Source organism: Entelurus aequoreus, linkage group LG07 (assembly GCF_033978785.1).
Source record: "Entelurus aequoreus isolate RoL-2023_Sb linkage group LG07, RoL_Eaeq_v1.1, whole genome shotgun sequence".
Lineage (NCBI taxonomy): Eukaryota > Metazoa > Chordata > Actinopteri > Syngnathiformes > Syngnathidae > Entelurus > Entelurus aequoreus.
The window spans coordinates 10,859,673-10,883,391 of NC_084737.1; the positions used below are offsets into that span (position 1 = coordinate 10,859,673).

Sequence of the window (23,719 nt, forward strand, 5' to 3'; positions counted from 1 at the left end):
TAAGACCGCCCACAAAACGGCGCATCCTGAAGCGACTGTCAGAAAGCGGCTTGAAGATGGTCTGTAAAAAATAATCTATGCAACATTTTGACCAAAGAACTACCATCACATGTTATGTAGACCACAAGGACGTATTTTACATTTAGAAAAAAAAAAAAAAAAAAGACTCATTTAATGCGCCCTATAAACCGGTGCGCCTTATATAAGAACAAAGATTGAGAATAGACCATTCATCGGCAGTGCGCTTTATAATCCTAAACCCTACGGTCCGTAAAATACGGTAATTTGTTTCATATTCAACATCGTATCATCATCTTCCCCCATCAACTTGAATTCACATTCTTTATTACTTTTAAAGCATATTCGATGTTGTAATTATTTACCACAAATTTACACAGCAAATTGGATACGTATATTTTGCTTCTAAATACACCATATTATGCAAGGTAAACATTGTATTTGCTTATTTAGGAATGCATGTTGTTGGATGGTATTTTTTATGCTTGAAACGCAATAAAATGCCAACTGTCTAATTTGCAGTTACATTACCTTTTATACCTGTTGTTTCAAATTTGATACACACATTTTCAACCCAGATTTTACTGTAAAAAAACATTGTTTTCTCCTGAACAAAACTCAAATGATTGCAACACACCCTGACTGATCACCACAAAATAACACAGCAAATTGGATACTTATATTTTACTTCTAAATACACCATATTGTGTAAGGTAAACATTATATTTGCTTATTTAGGAATGCATGTTGCTAGACGGTATTTTTAATGCTAGAAACGCAATAAGATGCCAACTGACTAATTTACAGTTACATTACCTTTTATACCTGTTGTTTCAAATTTGATACACACATTTTCAACCCAGATTTAACTATAAAATGTATTTTTTTCCTCCTGAACAAAACTCAGAAATGATTGCAACACACCCTGACTGATCACCACAAATTTACACAGCAAATTGGTTACGTATATTTTGCTTCTAAATACACCATACTGTGTAAGGTAAACATTGTATTTGCTTATTTAGGAATGCATGTTGCCAGATGGTATTTTTAATGTTTGAAACGCCATGAAATACCAATTGACTAATTTACCGTTACATTACCTTTTATACCTGTTGTTTCAAATTTGATACACACATTTTTAACCCAGATTTTACTGTAAAAAAAATTGTTTTCTCCTGAACAAAACTCAGAAAGGATTGCAACACACCCTGACTGATCACCACAAAATAACACAGCAAATTGGATACGTATATTTTGCTTCTCAGTACACCATATTGCGTAAGGTAAACATTGTATTTGCTTATTTAGGAATGCATGTTGCCAGATGGTATTTTTAATGCTTAAAACGCCATAAAATGCCAATTGACTAATTTACAGTTACATTACCTTTTATACATGTTGTTTCAAATTTGATACACACATTTTCAACCCAGATTTTACTGTAAAAAAAATTGTTTTTCTCCTGAACAAAACTCAAATGATTGCAACACACCCTGACTGATCACCACAAAATAACACAGCAAATTGGATACTTATATTTTACTTCTAAATATACCGTATTGTGTAAGGTAAACATTGTATTTACTTATTTAGGAATGCATGTTGCTAGATGGTATTTTTAATGCTTGAAACGCAATAAAATGCCAATTGACTAATTTACAGTTACATTACCTTGCATACCTGTTGTTTCAAATTTGATACACATATTTTCAACCCAGATTTTACTGTAATATGTATTGTGAAATATCAAGTAATTTCACATTGCATCAACAGATTAACTATTCATATTGACGTGTCGGTAAAAAAAAAAAAAGAATTTTTCTTACCTTATCCCTTTCAAATTTGGCAAAGTTTCTATTCAAAAATCAAGTCTCTTGTTACTTCTTTGTGGCATTTTTGCCCTCTAATAAGTCAATTACCGCCCCATGTGGATTATACGTGTAATGCATGCATCTGATCTGATACGTCAGGCTTTTTAATGGAGTGCTCAAAAACGTATGTATCACTTATGATACGTTAGGCATTAAATGTCAAATTATGAACGTTACAAAATTTCATTGATTCATACAAGAAAAGTGATGATTTTGAACGACCCACGAGGTGTTCTTTAAAGGTTAGCGGATGAAAAAGGTCTTTATTTGCACATCCTTTCCATCTCCATTTGCATGCTCAGTATGATCCCTCTCTGGCAGCAGGAAGTTGTGCTTTTATGCAGAGTGCCGCGGACCAATTGGTTTTTCATGCACACAAAGACTTTGCGCCTCACTTTGTCTGCATTAAACATCATTTCTCGGGAGGACAGTTTGACACATGCTGTTGATTTTTTTTTATTTTTATTTTTTTAATAAAAGTTAAAGGAAATCTCAGGGGGGAAACACGGCCCTACTTCACTGTTGCCACTCAGTTTTGTGAATATAAATCCTATTTTTTTATTCTGTGAAAAGACACAATGAATGTTAAATTGCTGCTTTTTATTCAGTGAAAAGCAGCCTCCTTTCTAAAATAGCGTCTGATTGCTTTTCAGTTTCACTCGGACAAAGTCCAAAGAACAATACAACCCTTAAAGCGACCCTTCAAGAGCTGGTTCTAAGAAAGCTGAGTGCCCGTGCTGTCGAGAGATCGTCAGAGTACACCATGTAATACTCTTCCATACCAGCAGGTGGCAACAGGGAGCTAATTGCTTTGTAAGTATCCTTTGAGACAAGAGAATGAATGATGCATGGATGGTTATGGTTGGAAGTCGTAACGAACAATGGCCTCAGGTGTTTGTTGCATTTTTGTTGACTGTGAAATATGTAGATGAGGAGGGGGTGTGACGTTCATATGTTGTCAATATTCAGTGTTGTATCCTTCATAGTTAATATTGTAAATCCCACATTCTAAATAATAAATATTACATTTCAACATTTCTGTCAATGAAGATTAGCGTCAAGCACATAGTCATTTTGATAGTAGGCTAATCAAACTAATAGAGACATTTACATCATGTGTTGCATTCAGAATAACACTTATACAAGACTTTTAATAGTAGTCTAATATAGCTAATATAGACACTTACATCATGTGTTGCCTTCATTATAACACTTATATGAGACTTTTAAAGTCATTTTGATAGTAGGCTAATATAGACACTTACATCATCTGTTGCCTTCATTATAACACTTATATGAGACTTTTAAAGTCATTTTGATAGTAGGCTAATATAGACACTTACATCATGTGTTGCCTTCATTATATCACTTATATGAGACTTTTAAAGTCATTTTGATAGTAGGCTAATATAGCTAATATAGACACGTACATCATGTGTTGCCTTCATTATAACACTTATATAAGACTTTTAAAGTCATTTTGATAGTAGGCTAATATAGACGCTTACATCATGTGATGCCTTCATTATAACACTTATATAAGACTTTTAATGTCATTTTGATAGTTGGCTAATATAGACACTTACATCATCTGTTGCCTTCATTATAACACTTATATGAGACTTTTAAAGTCATTTTGATAGTAGGCTAATATAGACACTTACATCATGTGTTGTCTTCATTATAACATTAATATAAGATTTTTAAGTCATATTGATATTGGTCTAATAAAGCTAATATAGACACTTACATCATCTGTTGCCTTCATTATAACACTTATATGAGACTTTTAAAGTCATTTTGATAGTCGTCGGCGGTCACTCGAAACGAGTATGACTGTCCTCCGTAGGGTCGTCTATGTTAGGGTGGATTCCCTATATGGAGGACGCCTGTGCGTGGAATCTTTTAATGTGGGGAGACTGGTGCACGGTCAGCCACCACACAGTCCTTGGCATTGAGCGGGCCAGGGTCCAGTGGCATGGAGACCAAGACGACTGGGGACCCGTCTTTGCTGCAGCCTTCATCCGCCTTCCCAGCCGTTGTGGTGCATTCCGCTGCCGCCATCTTCCGCCTGGTCCACCGTTGAGGCGGTTTTCACTATTCGCCCATAGCTGGGGTTATTTACCCATAGCTGGGACAGGGGTTGACTGGGCACCAGGGCATGTCCACACACCGGTGGGCCTGCATGCCCCGTCTCTGGGGCCCCCTGCTGCTCCGAGATCCCGTACAACTTAGCCTGGAACCGCGAGGTTCCAGTTACCGTGTGTGGCCACGAGGAGGCATGTACGAGTCTTGACAATGGAGAGGCTATGTACCGGCTGAGGAGGCTTATGCACTCGGCTCCTCTTTTCGCCCTCTGAGAGAGAGGGCTAGCCGGCGGCACTAGCTGAAAGCAATGAGTATCAGGCAGAAGCAGCATGCAGCATAGCAAGCAAAAAGCGGCATGCAGCATGCACTAACTACAGGTACTACTACTCCAAGGCTACTGCACTAGACGCATCACATCGCCCTGTGCGATGTTTTCTGCACACACACACACATTTTGATAGTAGGCTAATATAGACACTTACATCATGTGTTGCCTTCATTATAACACTTATATACGAATTTTAAAGTCATTTTGATATTAGTCTAATAAAGCTTATATAGACACTTACATCATGTGTTGCCTTCATTATAACACTTATATAAGACTTTTAAAGTCATTTTGATAGTAGGCTAATATAGCTAATATAGACACATCATGTGTTGCCTTCATTATAAGTCATTTTGATAATAGGCTAATATAGCTAATATAGACACTTACATCATGTGTTGCCTTCATTATAACACTTATATAAGACTTTTAAAATCATTTTGATAGTAGGCTAATATAGGTAGTATAGACACTTACATCATGTGTTGCCTTCATTATAACACTTACATAAGACTTTTAAAGTCATTTTGATAGTAGGCTAATATAGGTAGTATAGACACTTACATCATGTGTTGCCTTCATTATAACACTTATATAAGACTTTTAAAGTAATTTTGATAGTAGGCTAATATAGGTAGTATAGACACATCATGTGTTGTCTTCATTATAACACTTATATGAGACTTTTAAAGTCATTTTGATAGTAGGCTAATATAGCTAATATAGACACTTACGTCATGTGTTGCCTTCATTATAACACTTATATAAGACTTTTAAATTCATTTTGATAGTAGGCTAATATAGACAATTACATCATGTGATGCCTTCATTATAACACTTATATGAGACTTTTAAAGTCATTTTGATAGTAGGCTAATATAGCTAATATAGACACTTACGTCATGTGTTGTCTTCATTATAACACTTATATAAGACTTTTAAAGTCATTTTGATAGTAGGCTAATATAGACAATTACATCATGTGATGCCTTCATTATAACACTTATATAAGACTTTTAAAGTCATTTTGATAGTAGGCTAATATAGGTAGTATAGACACTTACATCATGTGTTGCCTTCATTATAACACTTATATAAGACTTTTAAAGTAATTTTGATAGTAGGCTAATATAGGTAGTTTAGACACATCATGTGTTGTCTTCATTATAACACTTATATAAGACTTTTAAAGTCATTTTGATAGTAGGCTAATATAGCTAATATAGACACTTACGTCATGTGTTGCCTTCATTATAACACTTATATAAGACTTTTAAATTCATTTTGATAGTAGGCTAATATAGACAATTACATCATGTGATGCCTTCATTATAACACTTATATGAGACTTTTAAAGTCATTTTGATAGTAGGCTAATATAGCTAATATAGACACTTACGTCATGTGTTGCCTTCATTATAACACTTATATAAGACTTTTAAAGTCATTTTGATAGTAGGCTAATATAGACAATTACATCATGTGATGCCTTCATTATAACACTTATATAAGACTTTTAAAGTCATTTTGATAGTAGGCTAATATAGACACTTACATCATCTGTTGCCTTCATTATAACACTTATATGAGACTTTTAAAGTCATTTTGATAGTAGGCTAATATAGCTAATATAGACACTTACATCATGTGTTGCCTTCATTATAACACTTATATAAGACTTTTAAGGTCATTTTGATAGTAGGCTAATATAGACACTTACATCATCTGTTGCCTTCATTATAACACTTATATGAGACTTTTAAAGTCATTTTGATAGTAGGCTAATATAGACACTTACATCATGTGTTGCCTTCATTATAACATTTATATAAGATTTTTAAGTCATATTGATAGTAGGCTAATATAGACACGTACATCATGTGTTGTCTTCATTATAACACTTATGTAAGAGTTTTAAAGTCATTTTGATAGTAGGCTAATATAGACACGTACATCATGTGTTGCCTTCATTATAACACTTGTTTGAGACTTTTGAAGTCATTTTGATAGTAGGCTAATATAGACACTTACATCATGTGTTGCCTTCATTATAACACTTATGTAAGACTTTTAAAGTCATTTTGATAGTAGGCTAATATAGACACTTACATCATGTGTTGCCTTCATTATAACACTTGTTTGAGACTTTTGAAGTCATTTTGATAGTAGGCTAATATAGACACTTACATCATGTGTTGTCTTCATTATAACACTTATGTAAGACTTTTAAAGTCATTTTGATAGTAGGCTAAAATAGACACTTTCATCATGTGTTGCCTTCATTATAACACTTGTTTGAGACTTTTGAAGTCATTTAGATAGTAGGCTAATATAGACACTTACATCATGTGTTGCCTTCATTATAACACTTATGTAAGACTTTTAAAGTCATTTTGATAGTAGGCTAAAATAGACACTTTCATCATGTGTTGCCTTCATTATAACACTTGTTTGAGACTTTTGAAGTCATTTTGATAGTAGGCTAATATAGACACTTACATCATGTGTTGCCTTCATTATAACACTTATATAAGAATTTTCCTTTTTTGCGGCTCCGGACAGATGTTTTTTGTATTTTTGGTGCAACATGGCTCTTTCCAAATGTTGTGTTGCCGACCCCTGGTTTAGGAGGAGATAGGGGACCCAGAATTTGTTGCTGCGCCCCTGATATATGATGGACACTGCTTGACCCTGCAATTGATCATCTCTGTTCACAACGTTAACTTCATTCCGTTGTTCCACCTTGCGAGGTTTTTTTTGGTCCCGGCAGCCTCGGCGGTGGTCTTATTTTATTCAGTGGAATTCCAAAGTGGAGCATCTGGAGAGCCAGAGAGAAATCCTCTTATTTCCAGGAGGACGATTAGCTGAGATTTTGCCTTTGCAGACTCCGAGCAGACAGAAAAAGTTCCGCAGAGACAAAAACGGGATCGTTAAATATCCTGAGGCCTGACGCACGCCGTCCCTTTTTCATCGTGCGCGTTTCATAAACGTGGCGGACCACCGTTGGACTTTCAAGGCGGCGTTTTTTTTTTTCTTGCACGACACCCGGGGGGAAAGTCCCAATCAACGTACAGCGTGGAAAAGTTGCAGTGTTTTTAAGTGATGGGTGCGTGTGACCAGCATGGCAAGCAGTCAGGGTGCGGGATGCGCCGAGCTGGTTTCCACGGCAACACCCTCTGACTCTGGTTTCCTGATGGTGGCCAATCAGCGCTGGAGTGGTCCTGGAGGAAATGAGCAATATATCATATGAAAAGACGGCGCTAGTAAATGAGGGAGGGGGGGGGGGGGTTGTGTGTGATCCACGCAGCACAATTGCAACGTGGGCGATTCATGAGTCGATGTCATTTACAATATTATTTAGCACGTAGAGTATGTTAAAAGTCTTTTTCACATACTTTTAAAATCCTCTAATTTTCTCAAAAAAGGACAGTGCGCCTTATGTATGTACAAACCCCGTTTCCATATGAGTTGGGAAATGGTGTTAGATGTAAATATAAACGGAATACAATGATTTGCAAATCCTTTTCAACCCATATTCAGTTGAATGCACTACAAAGACAACATATTTGATGTGCAAACTCATAAACTTTATTTTTTTTGTGCAAATAATAACTAACTTAGAATTTCATGGCTGCAACACGTGCCAAAGTAGTTGGGAAAGGGCATGTTCACCACTGTGTTACATGGCCTTTCCTTTTAACAACACTCGGTAAAGGTTTGGGAACTGAGGAGACACATTTTTGAAGCTTCTCAGGTGGAATTCTTTCCCATTCTTGCTTGATGTACAGCTTAAGTTGTTCAACAGTCCGGGGGTCTCCCTTGTGCTATTTTAGGCTTCATAATGCGCCACACATTTTTAATGGGAGACAGGTCCGGACTACAGGCAGGCCAGTCTAGTACCCGCACTCTTTTACTATGAAGCCACGTTGATGTAACACGTAGCTTGGCATTGTCTTGCTGAAATAAGCAGGGGCGTCCATGGTAACGTTGCTTGGATGGCAACATATGTTGCTCCAAAACCTGTATTTACCTTTCAGCATTAATGGTGCCTTCACAGATGTGTAAGTTACCCATGTCTTGGCCACTAATACACCCCCATACCATCACACATGCTGGCTTTTACACTTTGCACCTATAACAATCCGGATGGTTCTTTTCCTCTTTGGTCCGGAGGACACGACGTCCACAGTTTCCAAAAACAATTTGAAATGTGGACTCGTCAGACCACAGAACACTTTTCCACTTTGTATCAGTCCATCTTAGATGAGCTCAGGCCCAGTGAAGCCGACGGCGTTTCTGGGTGTTGTTGATAAACGGTTTTCGCCTTGCATAGGAGAGTTTTAAATTGCACTTACAGATGTAGCGACCAACTGTAGTTACTGACAGTGGGTTTCTGAAGTGTTCCTGAGCCCATGTGGTGATATCCTTTACACACTGATGTCGCTTGTTGATGCAGTACAGCCTGAGGGATGGAAGGTCACGGGCTTAGCTGCTTACGTGCAGTGATTTCTCCAGATTCTCTGAACCCTTTGATGATATTACGGAGCGTAGATGGTGAAATCCCTAAATTCCTTGCAATAGCTGGTTGAGAAAGGTTTTTCTTAAACTGTTCAAATATTTGCTCACGCATTTGTTGACAAAGTGGTGACCCTCGCCCCGTCCTTGTTTGTGAATGACTGAGCATTTCATGGAATCTACTTTTATACCCAATCATGGCACCCACCTGTTCCCAATTTGCCCGTTCACCTGTGGGATGTTCCAAATAAGTGTTTGATGAGCATTCCTCAACTTTATCAGTATTTATTGCCACCTTTCCCAACTTCTTTGTCACGTGTTGCTGCCATCAAATTCTAAAGTTAATGATTATTTGCAAAAAAAAAATGTTTTTATCAGTTTGAACATCAAATATGTTGTCTTTGTAGCATATTCAACTGAATATGGGTTGAAAATGATTTGCAAATCATTGTATTCCGTTTATATTTACATCTAACACAATTTCCCAACTCATAACGAGGTTTGTATACATACATATGTATATGTATATGTACATGTATATGTGTATATATATATATATATATATATATATATATATATATATATCTATATATATATATATATATATATATATATATATATATATATATATATATATATATATATATATGTGTATGTATATATATATATATATATATATATATATATATATATATATATATATATATATCAATATGTATATATATGTGTATATATATATGTATATATATATATATATATATATATCAATAATATATATATATATATATATATATTATTGATATATATATATATATTTATATATATATATCAATATAAATATATGTGTATATATAGGTATGTGTTTATATATGTACAAAAATTCAGTGTAAAAAACGGTGTACAAAAATTCAGTGTAAAAAAAAATCAGTGTACCAAAATTCTGTGTAAAAAAAAAATCAGTGTAAAAAAATTCTGTGTAAAATAAAATATCAGTGTACAAAAAATCAGTGTAAAAAAAATCAGTGTACAATAATTCATCCATCCATCCATCCATTTTCTACCGCTTATTCCCTTAGGGGTCGCGGGGGGCGCTGGTGCCTATCTCAGCTACAATCGGGCAGAAGGCATTCAGTGTAAAAAAAATCTGTAAGAAAAATATCAGTGTACAACAATTCAGTGTTAAAAAAATCTCAGTGTACAAAAATTCAGTGTAAAAAAAATATCAGTGTACAAAAATTCAGTGTAAAAAAAAAAATCAGGGCACAAAAATTCCATGTAAAAAATTCAGTGTACCAAAATTCTGTGTAGAAAAAAAAATCAGTGTCCAAAAATTCAGTGTAAAAAAAATATCATTGTACAAAAATTCAGTGTAAAAAAATTCAGTGTAAAAAAAAAATCAGTGTACAAAAATTCGGTGAAAACAAAATATCAGTGTGCAAAAATGCTGTGTAAAAAAATATCAGTGTACAAAAATTCAGTGTAAAAAAATTCAGTGCAAAAAAAATCTGTGTAAACCAGTGCTTCTTTAGTATGAAAATAGACCTGAATAGACAATACTGCAGGTGCAAATGAGGAAGACTTGTAGATGCATTATTAACTAAATGTCATACATTTACAGTATAATATAATGAAATTACACAAGAAGTGTTTTAATGTAGAAAAAATATCATAATATGTCCACTGTTGACGTGTGTGTGAGTCAAGTGTTCATGTTCCATCAATCGGTGGGAGATATTTGGAGGTTCTTTCAGCAGCACTCATTCATTCATTCATTCATTCATTCATTCATTCATTCATTCATGAAGGACTTTGCTGCTTTAAATGGGGTGAAGTTCATCCCTCCTGCAAAGCATATTAGAAGACATGAGACACTGTCACAGTGTGTGTGTGTGTGTGTGTGTGTGTGTGTGTGTGTGTGTGTGTGTGTGTGTGTGTGTGTGTGTGTGTGTGTGTGTGTGATTGGGAGGACGCTAAGCTAAAGCTAACGTTCATTCTCGGCGAGAAAAGCGTGAATTTTAATTAAAGTTCAATTTATTTAGGATTGGTGCTCATCCCCCTCAACGACAGAGTTGATCGCTGGCGATTATTCACGTTGATTTAGTTTCAAATGTTTCCACTCAGGCTAGCGTGTCGTGTGTGTTTGGAGTAATTAGCATACTCCTCTGTGATTGGCTAATTGCCCTCCAGCTTATGGTCGGGGGCTGCGAGGGAGCGTGGGGGTTAAGCTCGGCGTGGACAAGTTCACAGTCCACAGCCGACGTAAGAAGGAGGGGGAAAAAAAGTCATCATGGCCCACAAAAACGACCGTAAGTTCATTTTATGAATCTTCTTTGCGGAATACGAGGGAATTCTGAGACTTACAGTTTGTGTCGTGGAACGTTTGGAACATGGACGTCTTTAGAAGAGCCCAACTTGGGGAGAACCCGTCTGGTTTGTAGCTAAGAAGCCAAGTTATTGATTTGTAGTCATCAAAAAGAAAGGGTTCAATAAACTCTGCTTCTACCTACTACTTTTCAGACATTGTTGTACTTCGATGTGACTTTGGCAGAAGTTTTTTCAAAATAAACATATTTTTAAAAAAAAAATTTTAAATAAATAAAATAAACATATTTGAACTCTTTTAAATAAGTTAGAATGCACTTTTTTAATATCCTGTAAGCCCGTGTTTAAAATGTTATCAATCAACAAAGTTGTGAAATAGTTATACTAATAATGATCATTTATCTTCACACTCAGGCAGTTACAATTTACCAACAATGTATATTTAATCCCCTTATTTATGCACCGACAAATAATTGACTAACTACTGTATGTACGCAGCAAATCATTCATTAACTTTGTGTACAACAAATTAATACATGACTATTTACACAACATAGTATATCCTACTAACTACTGTATGTACACAACAAATAATTGACTATGTACACAAATCATTTACTAACTTTGTACACAACAAATAATTCACAAACTTTGTACACAACACATTAATAAATAACTATTTACACAACATAGTATATCCTACTATCTACTGTATGTACACAACAATTAATTGACTATGTACACAAATAATTCACAAACTTTGTACACAACACATTAATAAATAACTATTTACACAACACAGTATATCCTACTAACTACTGTATGTACACAACAAATAATTGACTATGTACACAAATCATTTACTAACTTTGTACACAACAAATAATTCATTAACTTTGTACACAACAAATGAATACATAACTATTTACACAACATAGTATATCCTACTAACTATTGTATGTACACTACCGTTCAAAAGTTTGGGGTCACATTGAAATGTCCTTATTTTTGAAGGAAAAGCACTGTACTTTTCAATGAAGATAACTTTAAACTAGTCTTAACTTTAAAGAAATACACTCTATACATTGCTAATGTGGTAAATGACTATTCTAGCTGCAAATGTCTGGTTTTTGCTGCAATATCTACATAGGTGTATAGAGGCCCATTTCCAGCAACTATCACTCCAGTGTTCTAATGGTACAATGTGTTTGCTCATTGGCTCAGAAGGCTAATTGATGATTAGAAAACCCTTGTGCAATCATGTTCACACATCTGAAAACAGTTTAGCTCGTTACAGAAGCTACAAAACTGACTTTCCTTTGAGCAGATTGAGTTTCTGGAGCATCACATTTGTGGGGTCAATTAAACGCTCAAAATGGCCAGAAAAAGAGAACTTTCATCTGAAACTCGACAGTCTATTCTTGTTCTTAGAAATGAAGGCTATTCCACAAAATTGTTTGGGTGACCCCAAACTTTTGAACGGTATTGTGTATATATATATATATAATATATATACAGGTATATATTCATTACAAATCATTTATTAACCATGTACATAACAAATATTTGACTAACTGTGTACACAACATATTGTATACTATGTATACAACAACAAATTAACTTACAATAAACACAATTAATTAGCAAACTATGTGCACAAAAAACAGTTGACTGACTATGTACACTACACATAATTTATGAATTATGTACACAAAAAATAATTTACTTACAATTTAAAAATCTAATAATTGGCTTGCTATGTACACAACACATTATTCACTAATTATGTATGCAACAAATAATTGACTTATTTAAAAATCAAATAATTGACTTACAATGTACACACTTCATTTATTAACTATGTACATACATCATTGACTTACAATGTACACAACAAGTCATTTATTAACTATGTACATACATCATTGACTTACAATGTACACAACAAGTCTTTTATTAACTATGTACATACATCGTTGACTTACAATGTACACAACTATGTACATACATCGTTGACTTACTATGTACACAACTATGTGCATGCATCATTGACTTACAATGTACACAACAAATATTTGACTCTGCAACCAAACGGCTGTTAATGCTTTGATTGGTTGATGATGAGCTTTATTCCACCAATAGGAATGTGTTATCTGCTTTATGGCCCCTCCCCTTGATTGTTTACTCGATTGTTTACTCGACACAAAATTACTCAAACTGTTCAGCCTATTCGGGAATCGCGGGGTTTCCCATGACAAATTCCCAGAATTCCCAGATTTCCCAGAATTCCAGGTTTTCCCATTCAAAATGAATTGGCCATTTTTCAAAGTTCCACCGTTTCCACATTTTTCAACCGATTCACACAATACCAACTTCAACATATTCCACATATGCTGGAAATTCAAACTATAATTTCAAAAAAATTCCAGGAATTCCCAGAATTCCCAGTTTTCCAAACCCTATTTTCACCCTTTTTGCTGTCGACTACTCTTCCCCCATTTTTGAACCCACTTCAACCGTTCCACCGTCAAAACATTCCTCTTAATCAGGACAAAAACGAAGTTGGTTTTTGAACTGGAAAAATTCCCGGTTTTCCCGAGATTCCAGGAATTCTGTAATACAATTGGTCAGTTAAAAATGTTACTACATCAACATTTCTCGACCGTTTTGAAAAATTCCAACACCAACTCATTCAGAACATTCACGTTTTTTTACCTTTTTCAAAAAAAATTGCTCTACTTCAAAAATTCTCAAACATTTCCCAGATTTCCTAGAATTCCCAGTTTTTAGGGACATTTTGAAATGAATTGGCCATTTTTCTAACTTTTTCCACCATTTCCACATTTTTCAACCGATTCAAACCATTCCACCTTCAGCATTTTCCACATATATTGACCATTCAAACTATAATTTTTCCAATTTAAAAAAAATTCCAGGAATTTCCAGTTTTCCAAATCCTATTTTCACCCTTTTTTCTGTCGACTACTCTTCCCACATTTTTCAACCGTTCCACCGTCAAAACATTCCTCTTAATCTGGACAAAAAAACGAAGTTGTTTTTTGAACTGGAAAAATTCCCGGTTTTCCTGCAATTCCAGGAATTGCGTAATACCATTTCTCAGTTAAAAATGTTACTACGTCAAAGTTTTTTTTTACCAAATTCAAAAAAATTCCCTCTTTTCCCGGAATTCCAAATTTTTATGAAATTCCCATTTAAATCAATCGGACATTTTTCAAAGTTCCACAACTTCTAAATTTTTCATTTAATTTAAACCGTTTTAAGCCTTTTAAGGAATTGTGTGTTCTCCTTCAACAATTGTAAAACAATTCCCGGATTTCCTAGAATTCCCAGTTTTTAGGGAAATTTTGAAATTAATTGGCCATTTTTCTAACTTTTTCCACCATTTCCACATTTTTCAACCGATTCAAATTATTCCACCTTCAACATATTCCACATATCTTGACCATTCAAACTATAATTTTTTCCAATTTAAAAAAATGTCAGGAATTCCCAGAATTCCCAGTTTTCCAAACCCTATTTTCACCCTTTTTTCTGTCGACGACTCTTCCCACATTTTTCAACCCACTTCAACTGTTCACCGTCAAAACATTCCTCTTAATCTGCACAAAAAAAAACGCAGTTTTTTGAACGGGAAAAATTCCCGGTTTTCCCACGATTCCAGGAATTCCGTAATACAATTTCTCAGTTAAAAATGTTACTACGTCCAAATTTCTCGACCGTTTTGAAAAATTCCAACACCAACCATCAACCACCAACAAACTCATTCAGAACATTCACGTTTAGTTTTTTTTACCATTTTCAAAAAACTTCCCTCTTTTCCCGGAATTCCCCAGTTTTTATAAAATTCCTATTGAAATCAATCTGACATTTTTCAAAGTTCCACAACTCCTAAATTTTTCATTTATTTTAAATAGTTTCAAGCCTTTTAAGGAACTGTGCTCTCCTTCAACAATTCTAAAAAAAAAATCCCGGATTTCCTAGAATTCCCAGTTTTTAGGGAAATTTTCCGCATTCAAAATGAATGATCAATTTTTCAAACTTCACCCATTTCCACATTTTTCAACCTATTCAAACCATTCCATCATCAACACATTCCACTCATCCTGGACATTCCAACTAACACTTTCCCAAGTTCCAGACCAAATTCCGGTTTTCCTGGAAATTTTAACTCTTCAACATTCAAACTATTCTTACCTTCGAACTACATTCCGTCAGCATTTCAGTTCAACTTCAGCATTGGAGCATTCCCAGGCAATTCCTTCAGGAATTGCCTCATGTAGTTATTATTATTATTCCTATTTATTGTCATTATTTTTAATATGCCTATTTATGATCATTATTATTATTATTCCTATTTATTATCATTATAAGTATTATTAGTAAAGGTATTCGAGTAACTCTTTGCTTTCACTCCTAAATAAAAGCTTTTCTGCTTCCCACAGTCCAGATCTCCATCCGTGAGTACCGACCCTCGGATCAGCGTGCCGTCGCTCAACTATTTCGCGACGGAGTCCGTGAACACATCTACCCGGCCTTCTTCAAGTCCATGGTCCACCCCGACCACGTGGGCGTGGCGCTGAGCCTCTCCATGGCGGGCTACGTGCTGGGGGGCAGCTCCTACTTCCAGGCGCTGCTCTTCGGAGCGGCGTGGGCGGGGCTTATCTACTTCTGCTGCCACGAGATCTACGAGGGCTACCTGGCCAGGAGGCTGGGCGCAGACATGGCCGACATCTGGTCGAGCTACACGGAGAACCCGGATAACGGATTCTGGGTGGCGGAGGCGGACGGGCGCGAGCCTCCCAGGGTGGTGGGCGTGGTGGCGGTGATCGGGCGAAGGGCGGGGGACAACGCCAACGGCAGGGTGGCGACGGGGAGCGCGGACAACGAGGGCGGGGCTACCGGGGAATTGTCCCTGGTGGTCGTGGCGTTCCCGTGGCGGCGCAAAAAAATGGGCTCCCAGCTGACCCAGCGAGCTTTGGACTTCTGCAAAGAGCGGGGCTTCGCTCGCCTCGCCCTGGACATCAGCTCGCCACAGTCGGGCGCCGCCTCTCTGCTACGGAAGTTGGGCTTCGTTCAGACCTCGTCGCACGGCGTCACGCACGCCAACCGACTTATCTCCATTCTGGCCCGAATCACCGTGAGCCGCATGGAGAAAGTCCTCTGAGACACTCAAAGTCCACATTTTCACTTCCTGTTTCCTTAAATACCGTCCTGGGCTCTACATAAATAAACGCCGGACCTCAAGTCGACGCCTCCTTTGTTCCCCCGAAAAAGGCAAATTAACTTTTCTGTGACCTCGTTACAACAAGGCACGACGTGGCATCTGTAAAGCCGCTGACGCTCAGAATATATCCGATTGAAAAACCACCAAAGTTTCTGAGAACTTTAGTGAGGAGTTGGGCAGAAGGAAGGAAACGCTGGACATGGAGCCTTCAATTACGTAACACAACAAACACGTTAAATTATTCAACAATATTATAAAATCACACCAATACATATTCATCTTTCATTAAAGTATAGTATTTCATTTTATTAGACATAATTTGTACAAAATCTACATTTCATTTAAATATGATATAATTTAATTATAACAAACATAATTAATAATAACTCATGTTTTATTTAAAAAAAAATTTTTAATTCTACACTTTTTATTCAAATATAGACATATTTCATTCATTATTAAAATAATTTATACAAAATTCAACTTCTGTCATTTCATGACAGACATATTCTTATTAAACTCGTATTTTATTTAAAAAATATATTTTTATTTTACTATAAAAATAATTTGTACAAAATTCAACTTTTCTTCAAATCTAATTTTATTTAATTGTCCAAAAATACTTTGTTCAAAATTCATGTTATATCAAAATGTAACAATTTTCCATCTGATTAAAAATGTGTTTTACAAATTCATTTTTATCATAGTCATCTTTTATTTTAAAATGTATACAATTTGGACATTTTATGAAAATATATTTAATTATAACAAATATAATTAATAATAACTCATGTTTTAATAAAAATATATTTGTTTAATTCTAAAATTTTTATTAAAATATACAAATTTTTCATTCAGTTATTAAAATAATGTATACAAAAAACTATCTCAAGATACATTTAATTTCATGACAAAAATATTTTTTATTAAACTCATATTTTAATAAAATGTATATATATATATATATATAGATATATATATATATATATACATATATATATACACATATATACATATATATATATATATATATATATATATATATATATATATATATATATATATATATATATATATATATATACATATATATATATATATATATATATATATATTTTTTTTTTTTAAATTTAATTTTACTATAAAAAATCATTTGTACAAAATTCTACTTTTATTAAAATCCAATTTTATTTATGTTAGAAAATACTTTGTTCAAAATTCATATGATATCAAAATATAACAATTTTCCATCTTGTTGAAAAGATGTTTTACAAATTAATTTTTATTATAATTTAATCATCTTTTATTTTAAAATAGATACAATTTGTACAAAAGTCATATTTTATGAATGTATAATATTTCATTTTATTATACAAAAGAATTTAAACAATACTGAAATGTTACTTAAATGTAATCATATTTAATTTTATTACAAACAGATAAATTGTACAAAATGCAAATTTTATGAAAATATATTTAATTACAACAAATATAATTAATAATAACTAGAGATGTCCGATAATATCGGTCTGCCGATATTATCGGCCGATAAATGCGTTAAAATCTAATATCGGAAATGATCGGTATCGTTTTTTTTTATTATCAGTATCGTTTTTTTGGTGTTTTTTTTTGGTTTTTTTTATTAAATCCACATAAAAAACACAAGATACACTTACAATTAGTGCACCAACCCAAAAAACCTCCCTCCCCCATTTACACTCATTCACACAAAAGGGTTGTTTCTTTCTGTTATTAATATTCTGGTTCCTACATTATATATCAATACAGTCTGCAAGGGATACAGTCCGTAAGCACACATGATTGTGCGTGCTGCTGGTCCACTAATAATACTAACCTTTAACAGTTAATTTTACAAATTTTCATTAATTACTAGTTTCTATGTAACTGTTTTTATATTGTTTTACTTTCTTTTTTATTCAAGAAAATGTTTTTAATTTATTTATCTTATTTTATTTGATTCATTTTTTAAAAAAGTACCTTATCTTCACCATACCTGGTTGTCCAAATTAGGCATAATAATGTGTTAATTCCACGACTGTATATATCGGTTGATATCGGTATCGGTTGATATCGGTATCAGTAATTAAAGAGTTGGACAATATCGGCATATCGGATATCGGCAAAAAGCCATTATCGGACATCCCTAATAATAACTCATGTTTTATTAAAAATATTTTTTTAATTCAAAATTTGTTATTGAATATACACATTTTTAATTCAATTATTAAAATAATTTATTTCATGACAAACATATTTGTTTTATAAACTCATATTTTATTTTTTAAAAAAAAAATATATATATATATATATATATATATATATATATATATATTGTACTGTAAAAATAGTTTGTACAAAATGCAACTTTTATTAAAACAAATTTTATTTTATTGTTGAAAAATACAAAAATATAACAATTTTCCATCTTATTAAAAAGATGTTTCACAAATTCATTTTTATTATAATATGATCATCTTTTATTTTAAAATAGATACAATTTGTACAAAAGTCATATTTTATGGATACATAAAATTGCATTTTATTATAAAAAAAATAGTTTAAACAATACTGAAATTTTACTTAAATGTAATTATATTTCATTTTAGTACATACAGATGATTCGTACAAAATGCACATTTTATGAAAATATATTTGATTATAACAAATATAATTAATAACTCCTTTTATTAAAAATATTTTTTAATTCAAAATTTGTTATTGAATATACACATTTTTAATTCAATTATTAAAATAATTTATACAAAATTCAACTTCTGTCAAGATGCATTTCATGACAAACATATTTGTTTTATAAACTCATATTTTATTTTAAAAAATATATATATATATTTTTTTTTTACTGTAAAAATAGTTTGTACAAAATTCAACTTTTATTAAAACAAATTTTATTTTATTGTTGAAAAATACAAAAATATAACAATTTTCCATCTTATTAAAAAGGTGTTTCACAAATTCATTTTTATTATAACGTGATCATCTTTTATTTTAAAATAGATACAATTTGTACAATAGTCATATTTTATGAATACATAATATTGCATGTTATTATTAAAACAATTGTTTAAACAATACTGAAATGTTACTTAAACGTAATCATATTTAATTTGTACAAAATGCACATTTTATGAAAATATATTAAATTGTAATATATATATATATATATATATATATATATATATATATATATATATATATATATATATATATATATATATATATATATATATAATTTGTACAAAATACAAGGTCTAAAAAACGCCTTACTATTAATAAGCTGCATTTAAGTAAAACAACCCTTACCACTATTCCAGGAAATACCTTCTTTTATTTCACAATTTCTTTCAACGTCGAAATTTTTTTTCCAGTTGCATCCTGGCCTTGGACAACAACATTGTTTGCGTTACCACGGAAACGGCTGACCAGCCGACAGTGGTGCTCTGCTGAGGGAACATCCTGCACAGCACAACCTCTCAAATGTTACCTTCACAAACTAAATATTGTTCGGAAGACCAACAAAGACAAATCCTTGTCCATCTTAACAAACTTTGCAGTTTTAACAAGCTTTTCTTTTTTTGAAATTATTCTTCTTGCCACAATAAATGTGTCCTTTGATGCCAAATTACTTTTTAAAAATTATGTAACAGTGTGTTATTTAAAAAATAAATATTATTATTCAAATTCAACAAGCCTCTTTATTGTAAAGTGCATATTGTAAATGTAGAATAGGACATTTACTGTATTCCCACACTTTGGTCCCATTTGGTTCATACGGAGCCCCTAAAGGGACATGGGGGACATTTTTTTTTTAATAATTTTTTTTTTTTTTTTTTTTAGACATATATCTCTCGCGCACGAGAAACTATCTCGTGCGCACGACAAACTTTTTATAAAGTTATAAAAAAAAATAAAAATTTAATTTGATTTTTTTTTAGACATGTATCTCATGCGCACAAGAAAGTTTCTCGTGTAAAAAAAAAGATGAAAAAATATTTGTATTTTTTCCTTTTTGTTTTTTAGACATGTATCTCTTGTGCACGAGAAACTATCTCGTGCGCACAACAAACTTTTTATAAAGTTATAAAAAAAAAATTTTTTTTATTTTTTTTTAGACATGTATCTCATGCGCACGAGACAGTTTCTCGTGCGCATGAGATACATGTCTAAAAAAAAAGATTAAAAAATATTTGTATTTTTTCCTTTTTGTTTTTTAGACATGTATCTCTTGTGCACAAGATAGTTTCTGGTGCGCTCGAGATGTCTAAAAAAATAAAAAAGAATAAAAATTATTTAAAACATTTTTTTTTTATAACTTTATAAAGTTTCTCTTGCGCACAAGATAGTTTCTCGTGCGCACGAGATACATGTCTAAAAAAATTTTAAAAAATCCCCCATGTCCCTTTAGGGGCTCCATAGATTCACATATTTTTTTAAATAAACTTTAATGATATTTTACACTTGAATACCTAATAAATGCAAACCTTAAAATAAAATAAAAAATAAAAAAATAAAATCAGGCTTCACTACACATCTTAAAATTAATCTCTACTATGTTACTGAGTAACTATGAAGTCACGAATAACCAGACGTGAGATGTCGTTTGATCATTTAGTGTTTCATCAGTAAATATGCTAACCTACAATGATGTTAAAATGTAATGTTAGCATGTAGCACACATAGCAATGCTAATGTTGCTAACCGAGAATTATGTTAAAATGTAATATTAGCATGTAGCTCACATAGCCATGCCAATGCTGCTAACCCAGAATGATGTTAAAATGTAATGTTAGCAAGCGCCTCACATAGATATGCTAATGTTGGTCACCAAGAATGGTGTTAAAATGTAATGTTAGCATGTAGCTCACATAGCTATGCTAATGTTGCTAACCTAGCATAGTGTTAAGATATAATTCCAGCATGTAGCTCACATAGCTACGCTAGTGTTGCTACCCTAAGATAATGTTAAAATGTAAAGTTAGCATGTAGCTCACACAGCTATGCTAGTGTTGCTAACGTTTGCGTCCTCCTGTTTCACTCCTTAGTGAGTGTGACATATCCGTCGTTCCTAAACGTGTGAGAACTGAAGGTGATTTGGAGGTAAGCTTCTTTCCAGGCAGAACTTGAATCCGCTCGAGGAATTCATGCCAGCTGACTTCTAAGACCTCATAACTCTTTGCTTGCAAGACGTTGGGAGGTTTAACATTCTTCTGCAGCTGAGACAACTCTTTTGTGTGTACGCGCACGTGAGTTCTTGTATTTCTACCCTTCTTGAGACATCGAGAAGGAAAAGTAGCTTTTTTTTATATGTGCATAGTATGTATGTATTATTAATGTTGTAAATACAAATCTTTATATATCTAGAAAGGCTGGTCCTAAAGAGGTAGCCATTGTTCAGAGGTCTCAAGCAGGTAGGAAATACAAGAATGTGTGTGTGTGTGTTCTTGTATTTCTACCTTCTTGAGACATCAAAAAGGAAAAGTGTCTTCCATATGAGGAGGTGTGAACAAGTGATGACATAAATCATGGTCCCAATAACATTGCATCTAATAGACAATGTCTCATTTGCACCCCCTTCTGGTGACATCTATCAAAATAAGGGTTGTCCCAAAAAGGTGGCAACATATGAAATAACAAGTGTGTGAGGGATTTGTCAAATTGACTGTGTCTCGCTTTTAAAAGTGCTCCCCCTCTGGTCAACATATGGAATAACAAGTGTGGGTAAGAAATTGAAAAACCTCCCTTGGCCAAAATTAATAAAATAAATATGTATATAGAGACAGACTGTAATAACTTGTAGTAAATAATGAAGATTAAAAACCAATTACAAACAAAAAAATTAAAAACAAAAAACAATTAACTAAACGATGTGTCGACTTTTTTCTTATAAAATTGGGAACAATTTCTCATATTCTTTCTGTTTCTGTAATATTGCAATATTTTTTTTTAAATGTAAAATGATTACTTTTTAATGCAAAATGGTGACATTTGTCATGCAAAATTCTGACTTTTATCACGATTTTGCCAATTTTTTGTTCCTCTTGTAAAATAGTGAATTTTTTTTGAGTAAAACTATGACTTTTGTCATAATTTTTCGCCAAGTAAAATTTTGATTATTATTATAATATTGCCAAAATTTTTAAGTTTTCTTATAAAAAATCTTGTAAAAATCACGACTCTTTTCATAAAATTGCCAACATTTTAAGCTTTTAGACTTAGACTTGGACTTAGACTTGAGTAAAATTCCATCTTTTATCATAATATTGCACACATGTTCAGTTTTTCTTGTCAAATGTTGACTTGCGTTGAGTAAAATGACGACTTTTATTATAACACTGCCAAAATTCAAAGTTTTTCTTGTGAAATTGTGACCTTTTTCTTGTGAAATTCCAACTCATTTTTCACAACAAGCTTTTTTTTATATGTGCATAGTATGTATATATTATTAATGTTGTAAATACACATCTTTATATACCTAGAAAAGCTGGTCCTAAAGAGGTAGGCATTTTTCGGAGGTATCAAGAAGGTAAGAAATACAAGTGTGTGTGTGTAGAGGACAAAGAGTGCAGTATAACAGTGTGCATTCAGGTCAGCATACACAGGCTAAATAGTGAGTTATGAAGTAATGGCAAACAAAAGAAGTGTGTGTGTGTGTGTGTGCGTGTGTGTGCGTGTGTGTGTGTGTGTGTTTTGTTGCCGGTGTCAAACAACACATCACCAACACTTGGACACAGAACTAAGTTATATTTACTTAAGAGTTTTGCTTTCATTTGGTCCACCTTGAAATATGATGTATATATAATATGTGATGCGGTACATGTTACTCTAAACAAATAATTGTCGACTAAAAAGAAGACAACATCATAATTCCTACAAACCAAAAACACATTTCTGACAAGTTTATTATGAAGAGTTGACACTATTTGCTGGATATAATTCATCCTATACAGGGTCAGTAATGTTAGAGATTCATTTTTGATTAATGCTATAAGAAATATAACACTCTGAATATGACAGTAATTTATTAATTGCAATTAATGTGCGTATTTAATACCCCTAATTTTATATATATATATATATATATATATATATATATATATATATATATATATATATATATATATATATATATATATATATATATATATATATATATATATATCTTTATATATATATATATATATATATATATATATATATATATATATATATATATATATATATATATATATATATATATATATATATATATATATATATATATATATATATATATATATGTACACATACATG

At 32.9% G+C, this 23,719-nt stretch overlaps 1 protein-coding gene across 3 annotated transcripts in view; it reads left to right on the plus strand.

The window, feature by feature from the left end:
- LOC133653373 (probable N-acetyltransferase camello) overlaps positions 1 to 16,821 on the plus strand; it is a 31,953-nt gene extending 15,132 nt beyond the window's left edge. The window contains exons 1-2 of one of the 3 annotated variants that reach the window (XM_062052568.1): positions 11,096 to 11,129; positions 15,609 to 16,821. In XM_062052568.1, coding sequence (XP_061908552.1) covers positions 11,111 to 11,129; positions 15,609 to 16,330 — 741 coding nt within the window. In that variant the 5' untranslated portion in view covers positions 11,096 to 11,110 and the 3' untranslated portion in view covers positions 16,331 to 16,821. Of the gene's footprint in view, positions 1 to 2,545; positions 2,960 to 11,095; positions 11,130 to 15,608 lie in introns of those variants that run through there. The other 2 variants (XR_009826715.1, XM_062052567.1) reach the window with 2 other exon arrangements.
- Positions 16,822 to 23,719: the final 6,898 nt, after the last annotated feature.